The sequence below is a fragment of the Scomber japonicus genome, chromosome 7 (assembly GCF_027409825.1).
Source record: "Scomber japonicus isolate fScoJap1 chromosome 7, fScoJap1.pri, whole genome shotgun sequence".
Lineage (NCBI taxonomy): Eukaryota > Metazoa > Chordata > Actinopteri > Scombriformes > Scombridae > Scomber > Scomber japonicus.
Genome location: NC_070584.1, coordinates 24,601,452 through 24,623,609, shown reverse-complemented (window position 1 = coordinate 24,623,609; position 22,158 = coordinate 24,601,452). Strand labels below are relative to the sequence as shown.

At 38.6% G+C, this 22,158-nt stretch overlaps 1 protein-coding gene across 1 annotated transcript; it reads right to left on the bottom strand.

The window, feature by feature from the left end:
* Nucleotides 1–843: 843 nt before the first annotated feature.
* Nucleotides 844–21,333, bottom strand: pla2g4ab (phospholipase A2, group IVAb (cytosolic, calcium-dependent)). Its single transcript, XM_053322613.1, has 19 exons — nt 21,064–21,333; nt 19,366–19,470; nt 16,454–16,535; nt 16,162–16,310; nt 15,735–15,848; nt 15,207–15,244; nt 14,530–14,674; nt 13,304–13,440; nt 12,655–12,877; nt 12,160–12,274; nt 8,991–9,128; nt 8,812–8,901; nt 7,821–7,886; nt 7,220–7,350; nt 6,971–7,082; nt 3,756–3,940; nt 3,465–3,654; nt 2,134–2,291; nt 844–1,095 (listed from the first exon to the last, which is right to left on the bottom strand). The coding sequence occupies exons 2-19, from the start codon at nt 19,381–19,383 to the stop codon at nt 943–945; spliced, it is 2,244 nt and encodes a 747-aa protein (XP_053178588.1). The 5' UTR covers nt 19,384–19,470; nt 21,064–21,333; the 3' UTR covers nt 844–942.
* Nucleotides 21,334–22,158: the final 825 nt, after the last annotated feature.

Genomic DNA, 22,158 nt, shown 5'->3' with positions numbered 1-22,158 from the left:
AATGGTCGCTTTAATATGAGACACTCCCTACAGGGAAGCAGGGAGTGCTCCTACCCTGTAGGTGGGTAAACAACATTGAGATGTTTGAGGTATCGAGAGGGGGTGCACTTGGCGTGTTTAGGAGTTGCCATCAAACAAAACCAATACGAGCGCCTCTTCTATGTTATCAAACAGAATTACATGTTTAGACGAGCCATCGAGTGAAAAAACAAAAACATGGAGATTAGCATGTTCTGCAGCCACACGTTTAAGATGGAAAAAGTTCAGCAGACAAACAGGTACACTACAGGTGAGGCTTATTGAAGTGCATTCAAACAACTGACAGCAAAGTTTAAAAACAGCATGATTGCATGTAAAGTCACAGGAAAGATACAAATGAACTCTCAGCAGCACGAGCCGAGGCCGAGAGGTGTCCACTAGAAATGGGAATGTTGCAGCTCGAGTAGAAAATTCACATGATGCATGAAAGTGGAATGAGCACTGGGACATTTCTTTCAAACATGGAGAACAAAGAGTGTATTTCAGAGATTCTCAGTAAGTATCAAAAACAAAAAAGTAGGTCTCACAAACTGTCTCTTGCTGTTTGTGATGGAGCCACCAATCCAGTCACATTGCAGTGTTTGAATATCCAGCCTCTCTCACAGCCACAGTGAAAGCAACCATCAGTTGTTTGTGGGCAACACTGACAGCAAAGCCAGGTTTCCCAGAAGTCAAAATTCTCACTGTGTTTTGTATGAAAGTTATCATGGGACTTTTTTTTTTTAATCATCAGTAAACATTAAGATTCTCAATAAAATCTCCTTATAATGCAGTTTTCTAAAATCCAGAGTTTAACATGTCCTCATGGGTAAAAACAGAGAAAAGAGATCAACACATGATCAGATTTTCTTCCCCAAAAAATCCCTAAAGTCTGCTTATGCAAAGTCTCTACCTTAAATCAGGCTACTCGTTATCATTTCCAAGGAGATTCCAGGGTTTTGGCTCTCTTTTGAGAAATCTCTTCTTCGGGATCTCACTGAGCGAGAAAGGGAGAGAGAGGCCTGAGGGATTTTCTTTCCGGGCCACAATGCGCTCCTTGATGGCCTCTTTAATCACCTATTGGGGACAAATACAGAGATTAATACCAAAATGCCATACTTGATCATCAATAAGGAAAAATAATGCTACCTTAGATGTATTGATTTGTATTTCAAAATAAACCTATTCTGAGATTTTTCTGTTTTTTTTGTTTCTTTGTTTGTTGTTCAGGGTTAGGGTTTTTGCAAGAAGAGGTCTCAACGTTGACTTGAACCTTCATCCAACAAAGTGCTTTAGTTTCATGATGTATTTAGTATACATTCATATTTAGATTTATTATTAAAAGAAATGAGGTGATGGATACTTGAAAATGAAACATTTTTTGCAACATTGACTGAGATATTATTGGGACCTTCAGGTTATTAAATATATAAAGATCAGGATGCATTCATGTGTTTGAAGTCTCATGCTGTAGGGCACTGTAAACAGAGTCACTCTACTGGCGTCATCGTCTTGAGCCCACCTCCCCATTCTGTGATTGGTTCCCTATGTCAGGTGAAAATTTTGTCTTGGTGGCCATGCTAACTTTCTGAGCGAAGTAGAATGTCGCTCGAATAAGAGCATTATTATTAAAACAGAGACCTGGTTCCAGACCTCTGTTTTTTTCCAGCAGGTTTTTTTCCAGCAATTCAAATAATAATGTTAATACCATTTAATTGAAGAATGTAGTTTTCCATATATTGGTGCCACATAATTAAGCTGAAATGTACCTGTATTGTGGTGTTCAGTAAAACATGACAGTGCAGGTCTGTCTAAATAAGCATCAGATTTGAACCCTTACTCAGCACGGATGTGACTCAGATACAGTAAGTGAAAGTCAGTCAGAGACTTAACCAAACTTGTACTATCTGGTCTTAGGCGGCCTTTCCAAATATAAAATTTTCAATGTTGTGCAATAAACTAATATTTGTGTAGTGACAGCACAAAAATGCAAAACCCATGGACAACACTGAATACCAATTAATGAGGCAACAAATGAGGTAGTGAAGACTGCAGACATTGCAACTGTTTGAAGTTGCTTGGCGCCAGTAAATATCCTGTAAAGAAAGAACTGACCTCCAAGTTGTTGAGAGTGTTGAACTCCATGAGGTCATGGAGTCGGGTGAAGGCCTCGTTGGGGTACTGGAAATTAAAGGTGGAGAATGGCGACTCTGGGTCGTCAAAGATGTCAAAATCTGCCACCTCCTTCTCTTTCTCAGTCTCTCTGGGAACACCTATTAATAAAGAAGTAAGTAAGTAAGTAAATAAAAGCTGTGCCAGTGGGATAAACATAGAGTAGGTATCAGGGACTAAATATATAATATATGTTGTTTGAAGTTTTATTATTGATCTTGAAAACAGCAGTTGACACAACAATCGCACCACCTTTTTTAGCATTTCCCATCAATATTGGCTAAAAAGCTGAGTTGAAATGTTTCAAAGTTTAAATCATGTTAAATGTACAACTTACTGAGGCAATTAAAAAACAATCGTGTGTTGATCTTATCTAGTGGTGAAGACATTTACGTTCATTATTATCATTTCTTTGTAGCCAGAGACTAGGCAAGCCACAAAGAGTTCACAACTTAATAGTGCGTGATTGCATATGAAAATAAAAGTAGAATCAAAGTTAGTTTGCTTTACTCACACCGGATCATCAGCTACTTTTTGTGGAAAACTTCTATCATCATATGAAAGGCCACGTGAAGGAAAAACTTACAGCTTGGAAAATGCAAGCATTCAATACTAAACTGATTCTGTAATGGTTTACAGCCTCTAATTTCCTTTTCCACAGAGGGGAAGTCCATATATGGTGTGATTCCTTTGCACGTCTTTTGGCTCTGAGTGCAAAACCCTTATGTAATGTCCATAAACAGACTGCGGAAGTATGTAGGCAGATGACCTACTGTATGTAAAGAGGCACTGAGGTGGGGAGGAGGAGATAAAGTGAGCCGTTGTATGTCTCATGATGTATGGCCTGTTTACACACAGAAGTCTCCCACCGGACTGAGAGATTCCCTACCACCACCTGGCTCCTCTAGCACCATAATTCATGCTAACAGCTCATAAAACACTGAATGTGCTTCACGTCTGTGCGTGCATGCACGCTCACACACAGCAAAATGCAGGTGCGCTTAAAGACAAACACACCATTCTGTACCATTTACCACGTTGACCCTGAGCAGACTTCTTTCATTAGGGTCACTCAGATGAGGGGCCCAGCTTCTGACTAGACACAAAAATCTGTCCACGGCTTACCCAATATGGTTGAATTCCAGTGCAACTTCGCGGAAGGGATGCCTCATGTGCCATGCCGGTAAAACAGCATTATTATAATAATCCAGATAGCCTTGGCATATTTTCCCCCTCGCACATGTGGAAACCTCACCACATGCACACGCACTTACCAGGCGCTTTGAATTTCCTGAAGTTGATGTTGACCAGGACAAAGTGGATGACAGTGGGGCAGTTCTTTTCGCCTTTTTTTGGTTTGAAGACGTAGCATTCCTTCAGGCCCTCTCGATCAAAGACTTTTGGGTCAATCTTGGGGAATGGGAGCTTGTTCATTCGAGCCCACTTTTCTGCCAACAGGAGCTCCTAAAGTGTAAATTTAAAAATTATGTAGCTTTGTACTTGATTCTCACCTTGCAGGAATCATTTTCTGCGACTCTTGACTTTGCAAAAAGTTGGACTCTCACCTTAAACGGGGGGCTGGAGTCGCTGGGTCGTGCAGAAAAGTCAAAGGAGATGATGAGATCAACACCACGCTGCGGTCGCAGGATGAGGGGGTAGGGAAGGTTGTAGGTTAGGCCGCTGTCCACCACATGGATCTTCTTGCTCTTCACATCCAGAGGCTCATAGATACGATCAAACTCATCTGGATCTAAGAAAATCAAATTAAATGATGAAGAAACATGATTGTCTGCAGGCACATTTTATTCAAAACAAACAATTCTGCTGATTGAACAGTACTGTGACTCACATATGGGAAGTTCTCTGGAAGTTAAGTTAAGCATCATTTGAAAAAATGTCCATACTGGTGCCAATACCACAGCTGCATTTTAGTACCTGTAGTAAAACTACCTTGATCTGCTAAACAAACATGTTTTAACCTCTCAAACTCCCCAAGAACGCTGTTATCCTGGGCCAAAATTGAACATATCTTTCAGATGCTATAGCGTGTTAAGCTACAGTGAATATACTGAAATCACATTAAACTGGAAGATCTGAGATAACAACCATGTCATGTCAAGAAGGGGGCCAAATAGCACCCAAAAACTGGTATAGCCATTTTCAAAGAGGTCCCTTTGACCTATCATTTCAAAATATTTGAATAATAATGTATTCTAAGGGTGCCCAAGAGTCTCCCATTTACAGAGATGCCCACTTTTTGCTAATCCCATACAGTTTGGGGAAAAAACATGCAGGTTTTTGCATGTAGTATTAATATCTTATTTTAGCCTAGTCTGAAAAAGGTGTATTTGAATATTTCTATAAACTAGGGTCCCTTAACAGTCTTGGAATTGTATGACTGGAAAGCTAAGATGCTTGTGGATTCAATAAGCCCAATAATAGTCATGTGTAATAATGATCCCCATAGTAGCCATTTCATTGTAGTGAGACCATTTCCTGGGTATGTTGACAATAAGGGCACACTCACACTAGGGCCAGTTGCTCCGTACTGTGCTGAAGCACGCATGTCCCCCTCCCCTGTTCCCTGCTGGCCCGCACTCACATTACCTCAAACCCCAAGTGTACTCAAGCATGGTTGCTTCCGACACATACATTGCACAAAAACATAGGCGGACAGTTTACTCTCATAAAACATGCACAGGTGTGTGTTCGCGTGCTGTGCGCCAGTAAAACACAACACAGCCGATCAGTTAACACAACGCACTATGATTAAAAAGTGCAAGCATGTTCTTCTAAGTCATGCCTGTGTTGTATGCAGTACTACAGATACTTGTGTAAAAAAAGACTCTTGTAAAAGCAGACGTACTGATTCAACTCTTTACTCCAGTAAAAGTAAGAAAGTTCAATCACTTGATCATTCACGCCCGCAGGAATAGACTTAGTTTAACTGAATGACTTAGAAGTTGCCAAATGACTTTAGTTTATATGCATTATATCTAATGCAGATTTGTAAAATATTACTTTTATGAGGGTCACAGTCACAGACAATAAACTTAACATTTCATAATTGTGGTAGTGCAGCAGAAGTAATGAAGTCCACGCAGCATGCTGGATGCAAACTAATATTAAGCCTATAGCCTATTCATTATAATGTCTATGGACATAAATTGAGTTCTTTTGCCTTAATAATGATAAAATAATACATAAAAAATAGTGGATTGGGAACCTATATATGCATAATGTCTCCTTGTTGCATTTAGTGTTGCTCAGCTAATATTGCCTTTTAAAAATCGTTGATTTCCCGGGATTTAAAATGTCTTGTTTTCGGGAAAAATATGAATCCCTAGTGTGCATGCATGACCAAGTGTACTGTGCTCAAGCACACCTCTTCCAACCATATTGGGCCAGTGAAGTGTACCGTACTCAAGCACGGTACACTTGCACTCACACTAGCCAAATAATCCGGACTTTAGGGGGCAAACGTGCTTGGGCACGGTACGATTGCCTAGTGTGGGTGCGCCCTAAGGAGGCTTTTGAGCAATTTCCAGAAGAGAAACACTCGCCAAATCTCCAGATGTCAAAGGACTTTGATACCACATCACAGCATCAATTTTTCCATGGTGTTCCCGAAGGTCCTAATGTCTTAAAGTGATATTTTGATCATTTTTATCAATTCTCAATTGGTCAGAAATGGTTAGATTTTGCACCAAATCGCAAATGTTATCAACTCTGGACATCATATCCGTCCATCATAATGTTCTAAGCCCCTATGCACTCTAAACCTTCAAAATTTGAGCAGGTGCTTAACCAAAAAGACAAAAATGGGTCTAAGATAGGAGGAAGAGAGTGAAAGAGTTTAAATAGCTTTTCCTATTAAAAGCTGTATTTCTTTATGTCAATGTTGGGCTAAGATTATTCCCTGATCTGAAAGTAAACGTGAATTTATGAACTCACAGAAAATAACCCAGCCATTCCCCTCAGCTCTACAGGGCTTTCAGCTCCCTCTTTTGGTTTTAAAGTCATCAAATTTTCTTTCCAGCCACAACAGGCAGCTGTTTTCACTGAAAGAAAATCTGATAAACCAATTGTACACTACCTACCAAGCACCAAACCAAACCAAACAGATGATAATGGTTGAAAATAATGGAGCATTTGGCAGTTAAGCTGAGATCAAAACAGGGCCAAAAGGAGAGTGAATATTTGACTTCACTCAACAGGAGGAAATGCAACTTCAAATAAATGCTAATGTTGATCCATGTCTGCTATATGTGCAAATAGGCAACTGTTAGTGTTCCCCACAACAACTTTATAAGGTGATAGTTGTGTCACTGTTGTGTTTACAGTTTTTTTTACACTGCCAAAAATCAATTAATGCTGCTTTAACATAAGAAAACATTATTTTTAATACAAGTCTGACTAGTTTATCTTTCATACAAACAACAACATAACATTTATGGCATAATAACTTTTTGGCATAATGTTGTCAGTATTAAAATATATATTGAGTGTGGGTAAGGTTTGATATACACAACCTAAACTATAATTGGATTCACATGCATAGACTTGCAAATCAAAACATAGTGCACTGCTCAGTTATGATTATCCATTTCCAAATATCTCATTATCAATCCTATTGCGATTCTATACAGTTCCTAAACACTGCCAGACTGGATAATAAAGAAACAGCAGGATGTAAAATGATCATGTCCTTTTTTTGTTTGCTTGGCTACTGCAATAGTGAAATCTTTAAGAAAAAAAAGCAATCATTTATCCATCTCACCTGTGACAGCATCCACCTCCTCATCCGGTGTAGGGGCTTGGAATGTGACCTCACTCACAGGAGAGAACGGGATGTTGGTGTTTAGGTTCAGGCCCAGCATGAAATTATGCACCTGGTTAGAGGGTGACATGGAGAGATAAAGAGGAAGGTTGTTGTGAATTTGAATACAGGGAAGGTGAAACCTGAAAGCAATGTGAGCACATGTGGTGTCATATATTATCATGGTTTCCAGTAAACATTTTCAGGTACCTTCCCGGCCCGGCCCTCTCTTGTGTTGAACAAGGAAGAGTCACTGAAAAGTGACGTGACCATTCGTTGAACCCAGCTGGCCTGAGCGGTGCGATGGTACTCATCCTCTGCCTCCGGGTTCTCTGTGCCACCTTTACACCAACACAATGAGAGAGAAATACTATTAAGCATGCTTTGCCCAGGACAGCCGTCCTTCAATGTAATTGCAAAGAATTGAACTAGGAAGTGTGGCTTTCCTGCAATATTACTAGAAGAATTTGCAACATAGTTTAGGCAAAATAAGGTTACTGAGGTCACTACCCTAACCTGGAGCTTTGCAAAAAATACAGTGCTACTAGTTTCAAGCTATTACACTGATCGGAAAATTAGTAATGTTCCAACAAAGATGATTGAGAAAAAGACTGCGAGCTAGCAAACATGGATGTACACAATGCAAAATTTAATGTATTTTTAAAATCTGCTTTGCAGGTGTTTTATGTGAAAGAAATTACACCAACATGATTGTTAGGCCCCTCAGATACAAACAGAGTATTTTTTATAATGAATTTAACTATACTGCACAGTTAAGTGCGTGCTATGAATCATGCATCTCTTAGCTCACCTTGACGTGGCCCATCATCATTGTCTAGACTGTCCTCTCCGACGATGTGCTGTGGTTTGATTTGCTCTGTAAGACACACAACAGTTTCACTCACCAGCTTACAGAACCAAAACAGATATATACCAAACACCAACGCTGCACCTGATAGAATGCTTTTGTTCCATTATCAAATTTACTGTCTATTGTTTATCCCTATCAAAATAAGCCCTGGCAGAAATGCAATACATCTAATAAACTAATGCATTCTTTAACTGGGTGAAGACATTCTTAACACAGCAATGCATTGTCAGAGGTGTGCCACCCTAAACAAATACATTCAACTAGACCAAACATCCGATGAGCTGTCAGTACAATCACAGGAAGCACACAGAGCTAATTTTAGAAAGGCTATTTTTACAGATGTGAAAATACCTTATTGTGTCTTACTGTGTTAAGATAATTATAGCATGAGAGACACAAAGAGACAGAGACCAATCTCAGACACAACTGAATGTCATTTTCACTAGAAGGGTGTAACATGTTTGTGTTTTCAAATCAAAACTGTCATCTAATCAATAGATAAATACATAGCAAAGACAAAGGCATTATCTAGAAACACTTACACTCACTTACGCAAAGTACCCATGACTAACATAAATTACGGACTATGATGAGATGTGAGATTAGTTTCAAGTTTCAATATTACATGAGTAAAATAATCATTCAAATCATACTTTGGATGTGAGTAACACATTCCTACACAAAAAATAATACATTCACAATTATGTAAAAAGAATTTTGAATTTTTGCAATGCATATGCACAAAACTTTGTGTATTTGGCCAGTTTTGGAAAATTTGTCAAAAGAATCATTATTGGAGCATGACAATTACATTATTTTATACCACAATGCTATTAGCTTATTGCAGTATTTATATGTATACTATTTTCAATTCATAAAGAAAAAATGCTGTGCTGTACAAAACACAGAAAGAGGAACAGAGATGGCTTACCTAACTCCTCTTCCATGGTGCTGCCACCAACTGTGTCTTTGACCCCCAGCACTCTGTTGAAAAGGATTGAGAAAGCGCTGCCCCACACACCTGGTGAAGCACAAACATACTGTTATTAAATATGATATAAAATCTGACCATTGTGTTCAGTGGACATATATAAAAAACATGTCTCTCACCCATTAGAAAATGAAGAGGATTTTCCTCGTATTTCTTGACAACAGTTCCCATAAAGAACTTGCTTCCAAACAAGTCAGGGGTCATGAAGGTGCCGTACTTGGCCATCCCAATTTCATAAGGGCTGAACTCCACCCAGTCTGAAAGTCAAAACCTCAGTTTTAATGTAACATAAACATAACAGGATTTTGGCATATTTGGAAAAAGCACCTGTCACCGACCACTGTGTTAGCACTGTTGTTAACAGGGTGTTTTTGTTCTCAGAAAATGCAATGAATGTGCAGTTAGTATACGTGGTTAGAAAATGTCACATTGAGGCACCGAAAAAAAGGTCATGTATAAGCACTGTCTGTATTCTTGGACTAGACACCTTCAAGTCAACACTCAGGGAATAAAATTCCTTTAGACCTGCATCTGTGGCAGCTGGGTTTGTATTAAACACTGGCTCTAGAGAGGGGCTTTCACATTTTTTGTGAGTTTCACAGCCGCCATAGGTTCTCCTACACACTACATGTCACTTAATCCTGCACATTGGTCCTTTAATACTTGATTTAAACTGAAACTTTAAATTTAATTTTTAAGAACTTTTTTAACACTGACTTCATATACTATATTGTAAAAGTGCAACAAATTACACTTAACGGATTAGGGTTATGGTAATCTCTTCAGCTGTATCTAAATTTGGATCACAAAGCAAGGCTTCACTGTGTGGTAATGAGTTTGTGGTAGTTTCATTAATTTGGAATATCCACCACTGATGCCTAAAATCTTTCATTTTTCTCATTTTAAAACGTATATCACTTCAGCTGATATTTTTCTTATTCCCAACTAAATGACACACAGTAAGCTCAGGGTGGCACAATATTCCACTGGTTGGTTGGGCCTCTGTGTTGTCTGCAGTGTGCACTCTACCTGTTTGATAGTTTGCAACAAAACAATGCAGAGAGAGTGGGAGGAACCAAAGGGCTGGAAGGCCCACAAATCAATTCCACACCAGGGTCCATTCTCTTTTATCTTATTTCTTACACAATACAAAATAAGATGAAAACTGAGCTACATTGTCCAACTCAACCATACCCATGACTTAAAACCAGTGTCAGCGAACACAACAGCTTTCACATTACAAAAACAGTACTCTACTTAAAACCAATGACAGAAATAACAAAGGCCGACATTCTCCTTATTGTCTAGTTTGACCTGTTATTCCCTAATCTATCATCCCAGACAGTGATGAGTGATAGAAGCACCATGTTGGCTCTACACTGGCTTGGTGAGTTGGTCAAATGGCTGTGATCAATCTAACTTGACCAACAGGTTTTCACATATAGATAACTCTATAACACTACGTCAGGTGTGTGTGTGTGTGTGTGTGTGTGTGTGTGTGTGTGTGTGTGTGTGTGTGTGTGTCTGTGTGTCGGGGGAGTGGAATCATGGTTTTGTGACAACGCACATGTCGCAACACCTGTAACACCCACATACACACAACCCCTCAGGCATGCAAGTGACACAAATGGACACAAACATACACACAGACACATTAAGTCTCTTTCACCTTTCAGCCAATAATTGCCTTTTAAGTGTGCAGATTATTTCAAGGCTTAACTTTACTTAAGCTTTCTTTTGACGGTGAGGTATTTTCCATTGTGTCAAATGTAGGACTTTTTTAAGTGTAGGTGTGAACAAGAAGTAACGGGAAAAAAACATGTGATTGTAGATTAGGAATGAGTTTGGCCTCAGTTTAACGCATATCAGACTGAAGCTGCAAAATACTGACACCTAAAATTTCAAACTGCTAGTGGCCACTGCTTAGAGACAGCGCTAGTGTGAAATGTATGTGATGTGTCATACTTCACAATGAGGGTGTGTCCAACACCCTGAGTGAGATATTTTCAATAAGGGTCTCTAAGTAGGTCATTATTATCATTGTTATCTTTGAAGTGTGTTCATTTAAGTTTCTGTTCCATCTATGAAAGAGCAGACATAGCTAAGAAGTCATTTTTTGGTTCTCTAAACATCAGGGGTGGAGCTAGAGGGTGGCTTTTGGGAATGCAACCCCCAATGTTTTCTCAAAAGCCCCTAATCTATTTTATTTTAAATGTGGTTAGTCATTTATTCTGATCAGCGGTTTCAACCAACTGCTGACTCAATCTGAATTCAGTTGAAGCAGTGTTACTGAGTGAAATCCAATTAAAAAAAAAAAAGTTTTATTTTTTATCTAATTCCTTATTGTTATTTATCTTTTCATTTTTAAGTGCATTGTTTTTTTAGAAATTGTTAATGAGGACCAAAATAAATCACTACTACTACTATTAATGTTTGCAGTAGTCATACAATGCTGTAAAATAAAATTCTGCATATAAAAAATCGGCCCTGTGTGCTCTGGGGTTAGCCCCGGATCTTGTGAACACCTTAATCCGTCCCTGCTAAACATCAAATTAAGTGACACTGTAACACCAAAAGTCCAACACCTATAACAATTCAAGTTGTAATTGTTTACTTCATTTAGCACCAAGACAGAGTCAGGTGTGTAATGTCATCCAACAAATTAGCATACAAAGATTTAAGTGGAATTTCAGCTACTGTGATTAAATTTTCTTGGTATTTTTAGAATATCAAATGTATTTTGAATGTGAAACTAAAACATACTCAGACAGTCTCATCGGCACATCATAAACTTGACTCTCAATGGTATCACAATGGTTTATGGCTTCAGCAGCTCATCGTTTTATTCACTAATCTATCAAAGATGACAGATTTCGTCGTTCCTTGATTGTGTTTTCTATTGAAATATCAGTTCCAGTGACGCATGGTGTATACTATTGCTGTGTAGGCTAAAATAACAATGAGCAAGTACTATGCAAGATGGGACTAACCGAGAGCCTGTGGTGGCTTTGTGCACATTTCTCAGTTCCTTGATATAACACAGCTACCGCAAAGCAGTTTTTAGATGACAGTCAACCACGTCATGACACATCATCTCTGTGGCAGCATAGTATCATTACAAGGAAATATGTATCGCTTGTTATTTTGCATGTGGCCAAGCTGATCTGAGCTCCCTCTAGTTACTCATTACATATGCAAAATATTTCTGTGAAGGACATACTGTACAGTGCATGCAACAGATGCTTGAATACAGCACAAGCAAATACTCAAAAAAAGAAAAATATTTACCTGCAAACATGAGCTCAGAAACATCTGGCTTGACATGCAGACATGTGAAGAGAGGAAGGGGACACTGGCCCTGGTTTACTTTCTCCTGAAATTCACTCAGCTTGGTGTCCATCCTCTGATTGAAGAGAACAGTCTGAATCATTTACGCTCACATTCATTTATTCACACACAAAGTAGCTGCTCAAACATTATTCTTACATGCAAAACTCTGCAGGTAGGAATCAGATTTAGGTCTCATTGTGACTTTCATGTTTTTTTGAGAGTCAAATTAAAAAAAAGCAGAAATATAAATAAAGGGGAAGAAACACTGCACAGAACTGAAAATATAAAGTTTAAATTAGGTTTGGGTGAGATCAATTTAAAAAGAAAAGAGAGGAAATGAAATGCAGGGTTACTGTAAGAAGCTGATTGACGTACTGGTGAGCAAAAAGCAGACAGAGAAATAAGAAATTCCATCAAAATTAAAACAAACATCAGCTCTCAGACGGCTCTTACCGCAGGTATAAGCGTCTCTCCTATGAGCATACCGAAGATATCGGTGAAGGTTACAGGCTGCCCTAAGGCTTTTTTGCTCCACAGGGCCTGAATGTAGTTGGTGATGTGTTGGGGCAGCAAGAGCCTCAGCGGGTTACTGCTAACTCTTTTCATCAGCTCGATGTTGATCTCCTTTGGGCCCTTATTTGGAAACTCAGTGTGGGAATAGAGAGTGGACATGTACCTATAGGGGTAAAAAAAGAATTAGATAGGCCCATTGAGGCAATCAGACAGAAAGACACATTGCATAAATGTAAGTCTGATATGAAATGTTGTGGAGTCCCTCAATACATGCTTAAAAAAACACACACTGCTCTTTATTAGACCATAGAGGTTTACTGTACTTGTAAGGAAGTCAAATCCAATTAGTCACTCCACAAACATGAAGATGGAGACTGAAATAAGCCAGAAGTGCTCGCTTGATGACAGCTTCATACCAGCAGAGGATGGCAGGAAAGTTTGCCAGAAGAGTGAGGAGACGACACCGAGGAGAGTCAGAGAGAATTTAGGATAGAAGAATTGAGGCAGTGACAACAAAGAGGAAGATTAAAAAAAGAGAAAGTGTAAAAGGGGTCAGGAGAAAAGACAGAAGAGAGGAGGTAAAACTGACCAGGTGGATCCAGAGAGACCAGCGACATAGGTGGCGCAATCCAGGACACCAGACTCAAACAGCGCCTTCATCACACCTGAGAAGCCAACCATGGCACGGAAACCACCTCCTGAACCCACTATGGCTATGACTGGCACCTGTAACACACATACACATACACACACACACACATATACAGGAGAGTGTCATAAAGACGGTAGACGGGGGTGTACTTAATCGCATAATTACACACTAGTTTGTCTTGTATTTTTTTTCTTATCTCATTCTCTCAGTTTGAGTAACTTCCTTCCTTTGACTCTAAACAATGAGAGAGCCATGCCAGTTGCGTCACGTTTTGCAACATTTTTACACTTGTCCCTTCAAAATTTTCAACTATTTCTTAATTGCTATTGTGCAACATTGCTTCCTATCTGTACTGTGTGTTAATCTTCAGTAACATATATTCTGACAAATATATGTAATACATACATATATTTGTTCCAGAACTCCCTCTTGGATATCAAGTTATGATATGTTGGAGCACAGTGGAAGACCGTAGCTGGTTATCTAATTCCTCTGGAGCTTCCGGCACATGTTGCAGACATGACCAGGCTTGGCGAGAGATTACAGCCAGCCCCAGAGGCGTCTAGCCAAAGCTATAACCAGTGAGAAAATGAAACTTTGCTAGGCTCAGAGCAGTGTGTGCAGAGCAAGAAGCTTTTAAAGCTCACTGCATGCCTCATGTGTGAAAAACATTGATGTGTTATTATAAGCTGAGAACACAGTTTGTCAAAGCGCACGTTCACAGTTTTGAATTTAGCAAGTCAGCAAGTCTGCAGCAACTCTGGTTACATTACCTAAAAGCAAGAGACAAATGTTCAAATGTTTGTTTGTACTTCAAAGTTATCTCCACTATTTTTATTGAACATCATTATCACATTATCCTTGTGCTAAACTACTGTAAGCTAACTGCTGGCTTTAACTTCATATTTTAGAGAAAAATATGAGTGCTATCAAGCTTCTCAATTAGCTAATTAGCCAGAAAGTGATTCTTAAAAGGTTAAACTATTCCTTTAAGTATGAGTCCAATGTTGCTGCAACATGAATGGCTTTCTGTCAGCCCACAGCAGCTATTTATTTTTCATGTCACATGAAATATTTTTTTATGTTTTGATCACATCACTGATTTACATAAATTATTACAAAAAGTTTTCATATTGATGAACATTTTGCTGCTCTGCACGTACCTCTTCTGGAGAGCTGGGGAGGAAACGAGGCTTCTCCATGTCCAGCAGCTTCTTGATACCCAGCATCACTCTTTCTCTGCGGGTCTGTCTGAACTGTTTCTCTTCTTCACAGAGGGCCAGGCTGAACCGCAGGTCCAGTTTTGTGCTGTAAATACAAATAATGGAAATTAGATTCTCTGATAGGACTGGGAAGTCAAATACATTTTACATGTTTGCAGAGGGGCAGTCCAGTCTACGAAACTCTACTAATGATGTTGAAACTGATCTTCTGGTCAAGTTAGATGCCTCTGGGTCGTCTGGTGAGAAGCACACGTCAACTGACAAACAGTCATTACCTCTCTCACTACTCACCTTTCCGTAATTACTAATCTTTCAAATATGTATGGAATTTCCAAACCCTTGCAACGACCTCTATGGAGTGATCCATATTAACTTACACACTTATATTGTTGTTACTGAGTCACGCCGCTTTAAGTTCTAATTTTAGTGTCTGTGCTGCTTCGTGTGAATTTCTGTGTATAGAGTACTTAAATGTCAGCGTATTCTCGAGTACACTCTGCATTAGATACTACCTGTACTGCATTTCACAGGGCCTTCAGGTTTATGTCAGAGTGAATACTAACAATTGAAATTAAATAACAATAAGTGAGGTGATTGATATTGATTAGAGTACATACCAGATTTCCAGTAGCATCTCTAAGTACACTTTGGTTGCCTGTCGAAACAATGAAACACATGGTTATAGTACAGTAAAGAAGCTGCTGATTTTGGTTGGTGTTTTTGTCAACAGGTAAACACTACAAACAGAATAAATGAACAAAGTGAAAATGAAAATAAGAAGGAAAGAGAGGGGAATGTTCAGTAGACCACAATAAAGGTGGATTTAAAACCTTTTTGCATAATCATTGCATTAATTAAATAGAAATGTAATCAATCACTTTTTATATTTTTTTTAATCTTTATGATTAATCTGTTATTATTAAGTATCAAAAAGTCTAACATTATTCTGATGGCACACTCTAGCCTCCATACACATGCAGTATAGTGTATTTTCTGTCTCTGCAGTGATTCACTGAAGCTCTTATCTCTTATCTAATTTCTTTGGAAACTGTGGAATCTTAATTAAAACGTAAATTAACCCTCTATAAGTTTTGACAGTGCTTGGCTGCACAAAGCGCCTTTCATGCTAAGGTGAAATGTCTTACTTTGCCAATGAGGAAAGTCTCCATCTTTGTCTGGCCTACTTTGAGCTTGCTGATGTCGAAGGACGCTGTTCCAAGTGTCTCATCCATCACATAATTGGCATCCATTAATGTTATCTGATTGAAATAAACAATAGCGGTGTAAAGTAAAGTTCATGGTGAGAGCAACACATTCATTATTCTGGCATAATATATTAAAATGCACCCCTTTAAATCATGACCAACCAGTCTAGTTAAATAACCATCAATATAAAATAAAAACGTTTTTCTTTGATGGCTTTAATCTAACACTGCATAAATCAGATTACCCCATATCAGGCTATAAAGAATGATAAACTGTTAATTTGGGTTTACTCTCCACTATATCCCGGCCATCTGTACAGGGATAGATAATACTGGACTAAAATAAACCAGAAAATGCAGTTCTTACCTCCAGGACATTCTGCTGGTTGGGGTCTAATATAAAGTGAAAGGTCTCGTTCCATTTTGGGTTGATGTCATTGTCTATGTGCGCTGTTTTCTTTCTGCTCTCCGGAGCCGTCGGGATGACCAGCTCTACATAGGGATCTGGTGTGTCCACTGCGAACACACATTCAAACTGAATTTAAGTTTGTGAATTCCCCAAACTCACAGTATCCCCCCCAGTCAGCAAAATAAAATTTGTGAACAAGATTCTTGTTGGAGTAAAATGCAAAAGGAGCAAGAAATGTATTCAGACTCACGCAGGTCACCCAGCGCTCCTTTGGTGACGTTTTCTGCTTTAACTACCGTCACTGTGAATTTGTGAGAGAACTGTTGTTCCACCTGTAATACAACAGTCAGTTTAGTGTCACTGCCTCATGTGAGACATATCAAACCACACAAGTCAAGTCAAATTTATTCATAAAGCACATTTAAAAATAACAGTTGACCAAAGTGTTGTACAATAAAAACAGCAAAAACCATAAAACAACACAATAAAGACCAGCTTCAAAGACAAAAGGGCAATAACATTATAAAAGCAATAAAACCATAAGAAAAAGATAAACAACTTGCATAATAATTTAAAAGCAAAGGAATAAAGATGTGTTCTAAGACAGGATTTTAAAATTGGCAGGGGGCCAGCCTAACATGCAGAGGTAACTCAGTTTAGAGTTTGGGGGTTACAACTGCAAAGGCATAATGTCCTATATGCTTCAACCTTAATCTTAGGACAAACTGAAGCAACTGGTCAGTGGACCTGAGTAACCTTGAGGTTGGAAGTAGATTGCTTGCAGGCAAACAATAAAATCAGTGAAGGGAGGCCAGTACGAGGGAAATGTGCTCTCGCTTGCATGTCCTTTTTAAAAGACCAGCTGCAATATTCTGGACCAACTTCAAGCGTAGTAAGAGGCCTAGCTATCATCAACATCAGATAAAAGCATGTATAGTATGACCCTTTCAAAATCCTTAAAAGATACGAAAGGCTTGACCTTGGATAAGAGCCTCGGCTGGGAAAAGCTTGATTTGGTTCCTGAGTTTATCTTTTTGTCCAATTTAAAATCATTGTCCATTATCACACCCAGATTTTTTACAGTGGGTTTTTAATATGATTCCAGGGCACACTGGTCCAAGTGAGGGGCAGCACAGGTACAACTGGGTCCAAATATCAGGCTCAGTTTTACTCTCATTAAAGTTTAAATAATTCAAGGCCATCTAAGTTTGATGTCCCTGAGACAGTACAACAAAGGCTTTAAATAGTTTGCATCTTCTCATTTCAAAGGTAGGTCAATTTGAATCTCGTCTGCTTAACAGTGAAACGAGATGCCATAATTTGTAAGGATGTACCGAAAGTTGAGTATGTAAAAGAAAAAAAGGATTGGCTCAAGAACCCTGAGGGATTCCATGACGGAGAGACGCTGAGCAGGATACAGAGTCACCAAGGCTGACAGAAAAACCTCTGTCAGACAAGTAAGACCTGAATCACTACAAAGCTTTACCTTTAATGCCAACACAATGCTCCAGGCAAGAGGTGATACTATAGTCTACTGTCAAATGTAGCTGTAAGATCTAAAGGCACAAAAATCCCCAGAATCAGTAGATAATAAAAGATCATTAAAACCTATTAAAAGTGCAGATTCAGTGCTGTGGAGGGCTTTAAAACTAGACTGGAAAACCTCAAGAATGCCACGAAGGTATAAAACAGATGGCAATTGTGTGAGTTCAACATTCTCACAGTTTTGAAATTGGTCTAAAATTGGAGAGGCTGAACATGTCCAGATAGGATCGAGTTGGATCAGTGGTTCCACTACTACATGCTTAAAATTTGCTGGCACAGCACATGAAGCGAGACTGCTGTTCGTTAATTATTAGGCTGCTTGGTCCAACTGTTTGCCTAACAATAACTTCCTTTAGAAGATAAAGAGACAGGCTCAAACTGTGTAAAATGGATGGGTCATACGCAGGTAGGTCACAGGTCATGTGTGCTCTGATGATCACAGTTTTGTCAACAACAAACGGGAATTTTTCACATTTCTGAGGAAACCACTAACAGGACAAGCATGTTGGGGTGTATAAAGAAACGCATTAATGAGACTAAGAAGAACATTAGAATTGGGACAAATAATATCAGAAAAATATTATCTTTTCAATATTGACAAAAGCACCAGCTGTCCTTTAAAATGTCAAATAAAACATCTACAACTTGTCTTTTTTCTACTTGCATTCAGCTTTCCTGCATTCTTTCAGATTTAGGTTAACAATGCATGATTTTAAATGGATTGACAGCATCCAGGATGATACAAATCACAGAGCTAATCAATAGCATAACCTATAATGCATGAGAAATATAATTTACACATTATGTAAGCAGGTTCACAACAGGTTCATGTGTCAATCAGTGAGAACATCTGCTGTTTTTGGCAAGCTGACACTGATTGTCACATTCACTGTAAAATGAATTTCCTGGCTGCGTTCACATGATTAATATTTACTTTCTTCCATCTGGATAACATGATAACGGCATAATACTCACTTTAAAAACATGCTAAAATTCAAGCTACACTGCAGTCTGTGCTAATGTCTCCAGTGATAAACAGCATGCAAACATGAATTCAAGCATTTTTGGAGTACATTAATCTCATAAAGAAATGTCCCCTTTGTCCAACATAAATATCCATCACTGATCCTATGCAATGATAAAGAACAGAAGTTATATTTCTTTTTTTCTGTGTTGTTTTTTGTGTCAATGTTTTATGCAATCTTCAGACATCTATTCATGTTCACAACAGTTTTAAGGTGTGACTATTCATGAGGGACACCGGTAGTCTAACACACTTTGTATGTGAAGGCCTGTGGTGTGTAATGTTGTAATGGAGGTGATACAGTTTTGATTAACCATGCACAAACCTTTAAAACCGAAAGCGTTGAGAGACTTTTAACAGTCCCACAGGGCTGTAGCTTGTAAAATCCACAGTGATAATAAACATGTCTGTGAACTTGAGATGTTTATTACCATTTTTGTCCAAAATTGCTTTGAATTTCTTTATGCTTATTACATAGAACCTAAAAGCTAAAGCCTAATACAGAAGTATTTGGTGCATTAATTGAAACAAGAATCTCACCACTTCAACTGGTTTTACTGAACTCAATACTTCACATACTCATCAATACTTACAATTATATTGGAAGCCATTGTCTGCTGTCAGTAGATTAAGCCTTTGTCAAGATGTGAACTTAAACTCAGGAGAACATCTCAGTCATGAAATGAAACATTTAGAGCCTGAAAGAAAGATGAAACACATAAATTAAACAGGTTTTCAGCTGTTCACATTTAGCAATGCAACTGTGAGTTAACAATACAAGAAATTACATTTATCCACTTTTGAGAGCTGCCACAGCCTCAACAGTCAGACAGACAGTAACAGACTTATTACTGTAATTTCTTAAGGAAGGACAGTTGCTTAAGACACATCTGCGAACTCTTTTGCATTTTGACAGGGGGGAAGTGTTCTGAGCCACAAACGCATGGTAGAAGGACTGGGCTGACAGAGAGTGTTTGTGAGAAAGCGAATGTAAATGCTCCACACGCGCAGGAAGACAGAAAGACGCCAGTAAAAAGAAATGTATCTTTGATGTCAAATGGCCAATCTGACTGAGCATAGATAGTGAGTGTATGACATCGTGACCATTATCATGTGCAGCAGGGCGTTCATTTGCAGAAGAGGTGGTGGGAAGATTATTTTTAGCTGCTTTAAGCATTTCTCTTTATGATGGTAGAATAAGCTTCTAAGCTAATAAGATATGTTGATAAGAAATTTGAATGTGTGCGTGTGTGTGCGTGTGTGTGCGGGCGGGCGCGCGTGCTTGCGAGTGCTGAGATAGCACATCAAGGTCAATGAGCCTTTTCTCAGCTGTTCACCAAAGCGTATTATTACTGAGAGGACTGAGAGCACGTAGAGAGTCTGTGTGTTCACAGAACTGGTCACGTAGTTCGCATCAGTGGTCCAACTTTTGACAGTGCCAGTTCACACTGCCCTTGTTCTGCAGCTTACAATGAGTGCATGCAGGCTGTTGAAGTAGTCCTGTGTGTGTGCCAACATATCCTAGTCTTCACACAGCACGTACTTTTTATATGAGGATGTAGAATGTGAAACAGAAACACAGCAACCAGCCAAGACGCAAAACAGCTGGAGTAATTAAAGGTTTCACTACCTGGGAAGTGAAAGGTAATGGTAAGAAGTAAAAGAAATCCCTATGTATCACTATGCATTTCCCAAAAAAACATATTAAAATGAAACGTCATTACAGGGTAACACTAACTTGCTGTTAGACCCATGTAAACAGGTTTTGCCTGATTTTTTCTTTCCTTTTCTTTTTTTGGCTGAGCAGAATTAGGTCAGCTCTGACAAGGCCTGAATGTGTGACATGCAAAAGTAAATAATTTAAGAAAGACAGTACAGTTTGCAGTGGAATCTGTTCACTTGTAGCCTACTTACGCATATAATAGGGTATCAATATAATATAAACATAATATTATACAACATCTTATACGTAGCCTACATATAAAAAACAGGAACTGAATTATTTTCTTTACTGTATATGTTCACAATGATCTGCAGTATTTTGTGTTTTTCACCCTGAATACAGGCTAGAACTAGGATTAATGAGTGTAGATTATCTTTAAGTGTCAACGCGTTTTTAATTTCCTCGTCCTCTGCGTTGCGTAAAGTCAACTGTTTGAGAGGACGCTGGTTAAACTCCCACAAACCGCAGGCTCTAGCACTGATCTAGTGATCTTCCTGTCCACATTCCCCTCTCTAATTGCCAAACACATTTCGTCTTCTATATATATGTAATGGAAATGGCAACATACCTTGATAGGAGCGCGATATCAACTCACAAATCCTGAAAAATGTAACATGCTGATCGAGAGTATCTTTCTGCCAGTGCAGAGTTGAAGATGGAGGAGGCGCTTCAACTTCTCGGAGATGTACAGTACGCATACACGGAGGTTAGGAGGATCGTAGTTTGTGGTATCAGTGTAAGCTGGGAAATATGTAGGATAATTAAAAGCCAATTACGCGAAAACAAAAACCATATTACTAACAAAATAAAAATGTCAAAAAAAAAAACTTTACTGGCATGTATGATATACGGAAAACTCCGAGCAAGAGTCACAACCAGACTCAGAGGGAAGCTGCACCTCCAAATGCCAACTAACGCGCAACAGTGTCCCTAGGCGGGCGAATAAAGGACTGACTGTGTGTGCTGACTAAATAAACCAATTTTTGGCATTTGCTGCGAAAATGTCATCGGTCTGACTCTAAAGTTTGGATAAGTTTAGTTGTAAAATATTCCGTTGTGGGTCACCTCGGTTTTTTTCCACGCTCACGTTTTTTAAGTCAGACAATAGAGGACCCTCTGCATTTTATGGTGAGATTAAAGTTAGGCTATAATTCTTCCACCCTGCAGTATTTATACATGTTCTCACGAAGCCCTGTTATCCTAAGATTCATTTAAAAAATAAAGATAAATTAAGCTGTGTCTTATCATAAGTCCATGATAAATCGTACTCATATTAATTTTAGACCGCCTCCCTTAAACAGATAAAATATTTCTCATGATTTAGTATAAATAGATTATATAGCCTATCTTATACTTTATTTCTGGCCCTACAAAAGTTTATGGTGATATTTAAATTGATATTTGTATTATTAGCTTGAATCACAGTCGTCTTCACGTGGAAATCGATTTTTTTAAATTAAGATATCTAGTGGACATTTTAGTTTAATGTTGTTAAAGTGGCTTTCTTAAAAGGCATTTCTATAATACAGTCAATTCAACCCAATAAATATCCTTTACCAGATAGAAGCTGTTTTTCAAGTCGCTCTCATAATTTAAAAAAAATGTTAAACGGTACAAAAACCCTATAAAGTCACATATTTTACATCATGCTATATATGGGTAG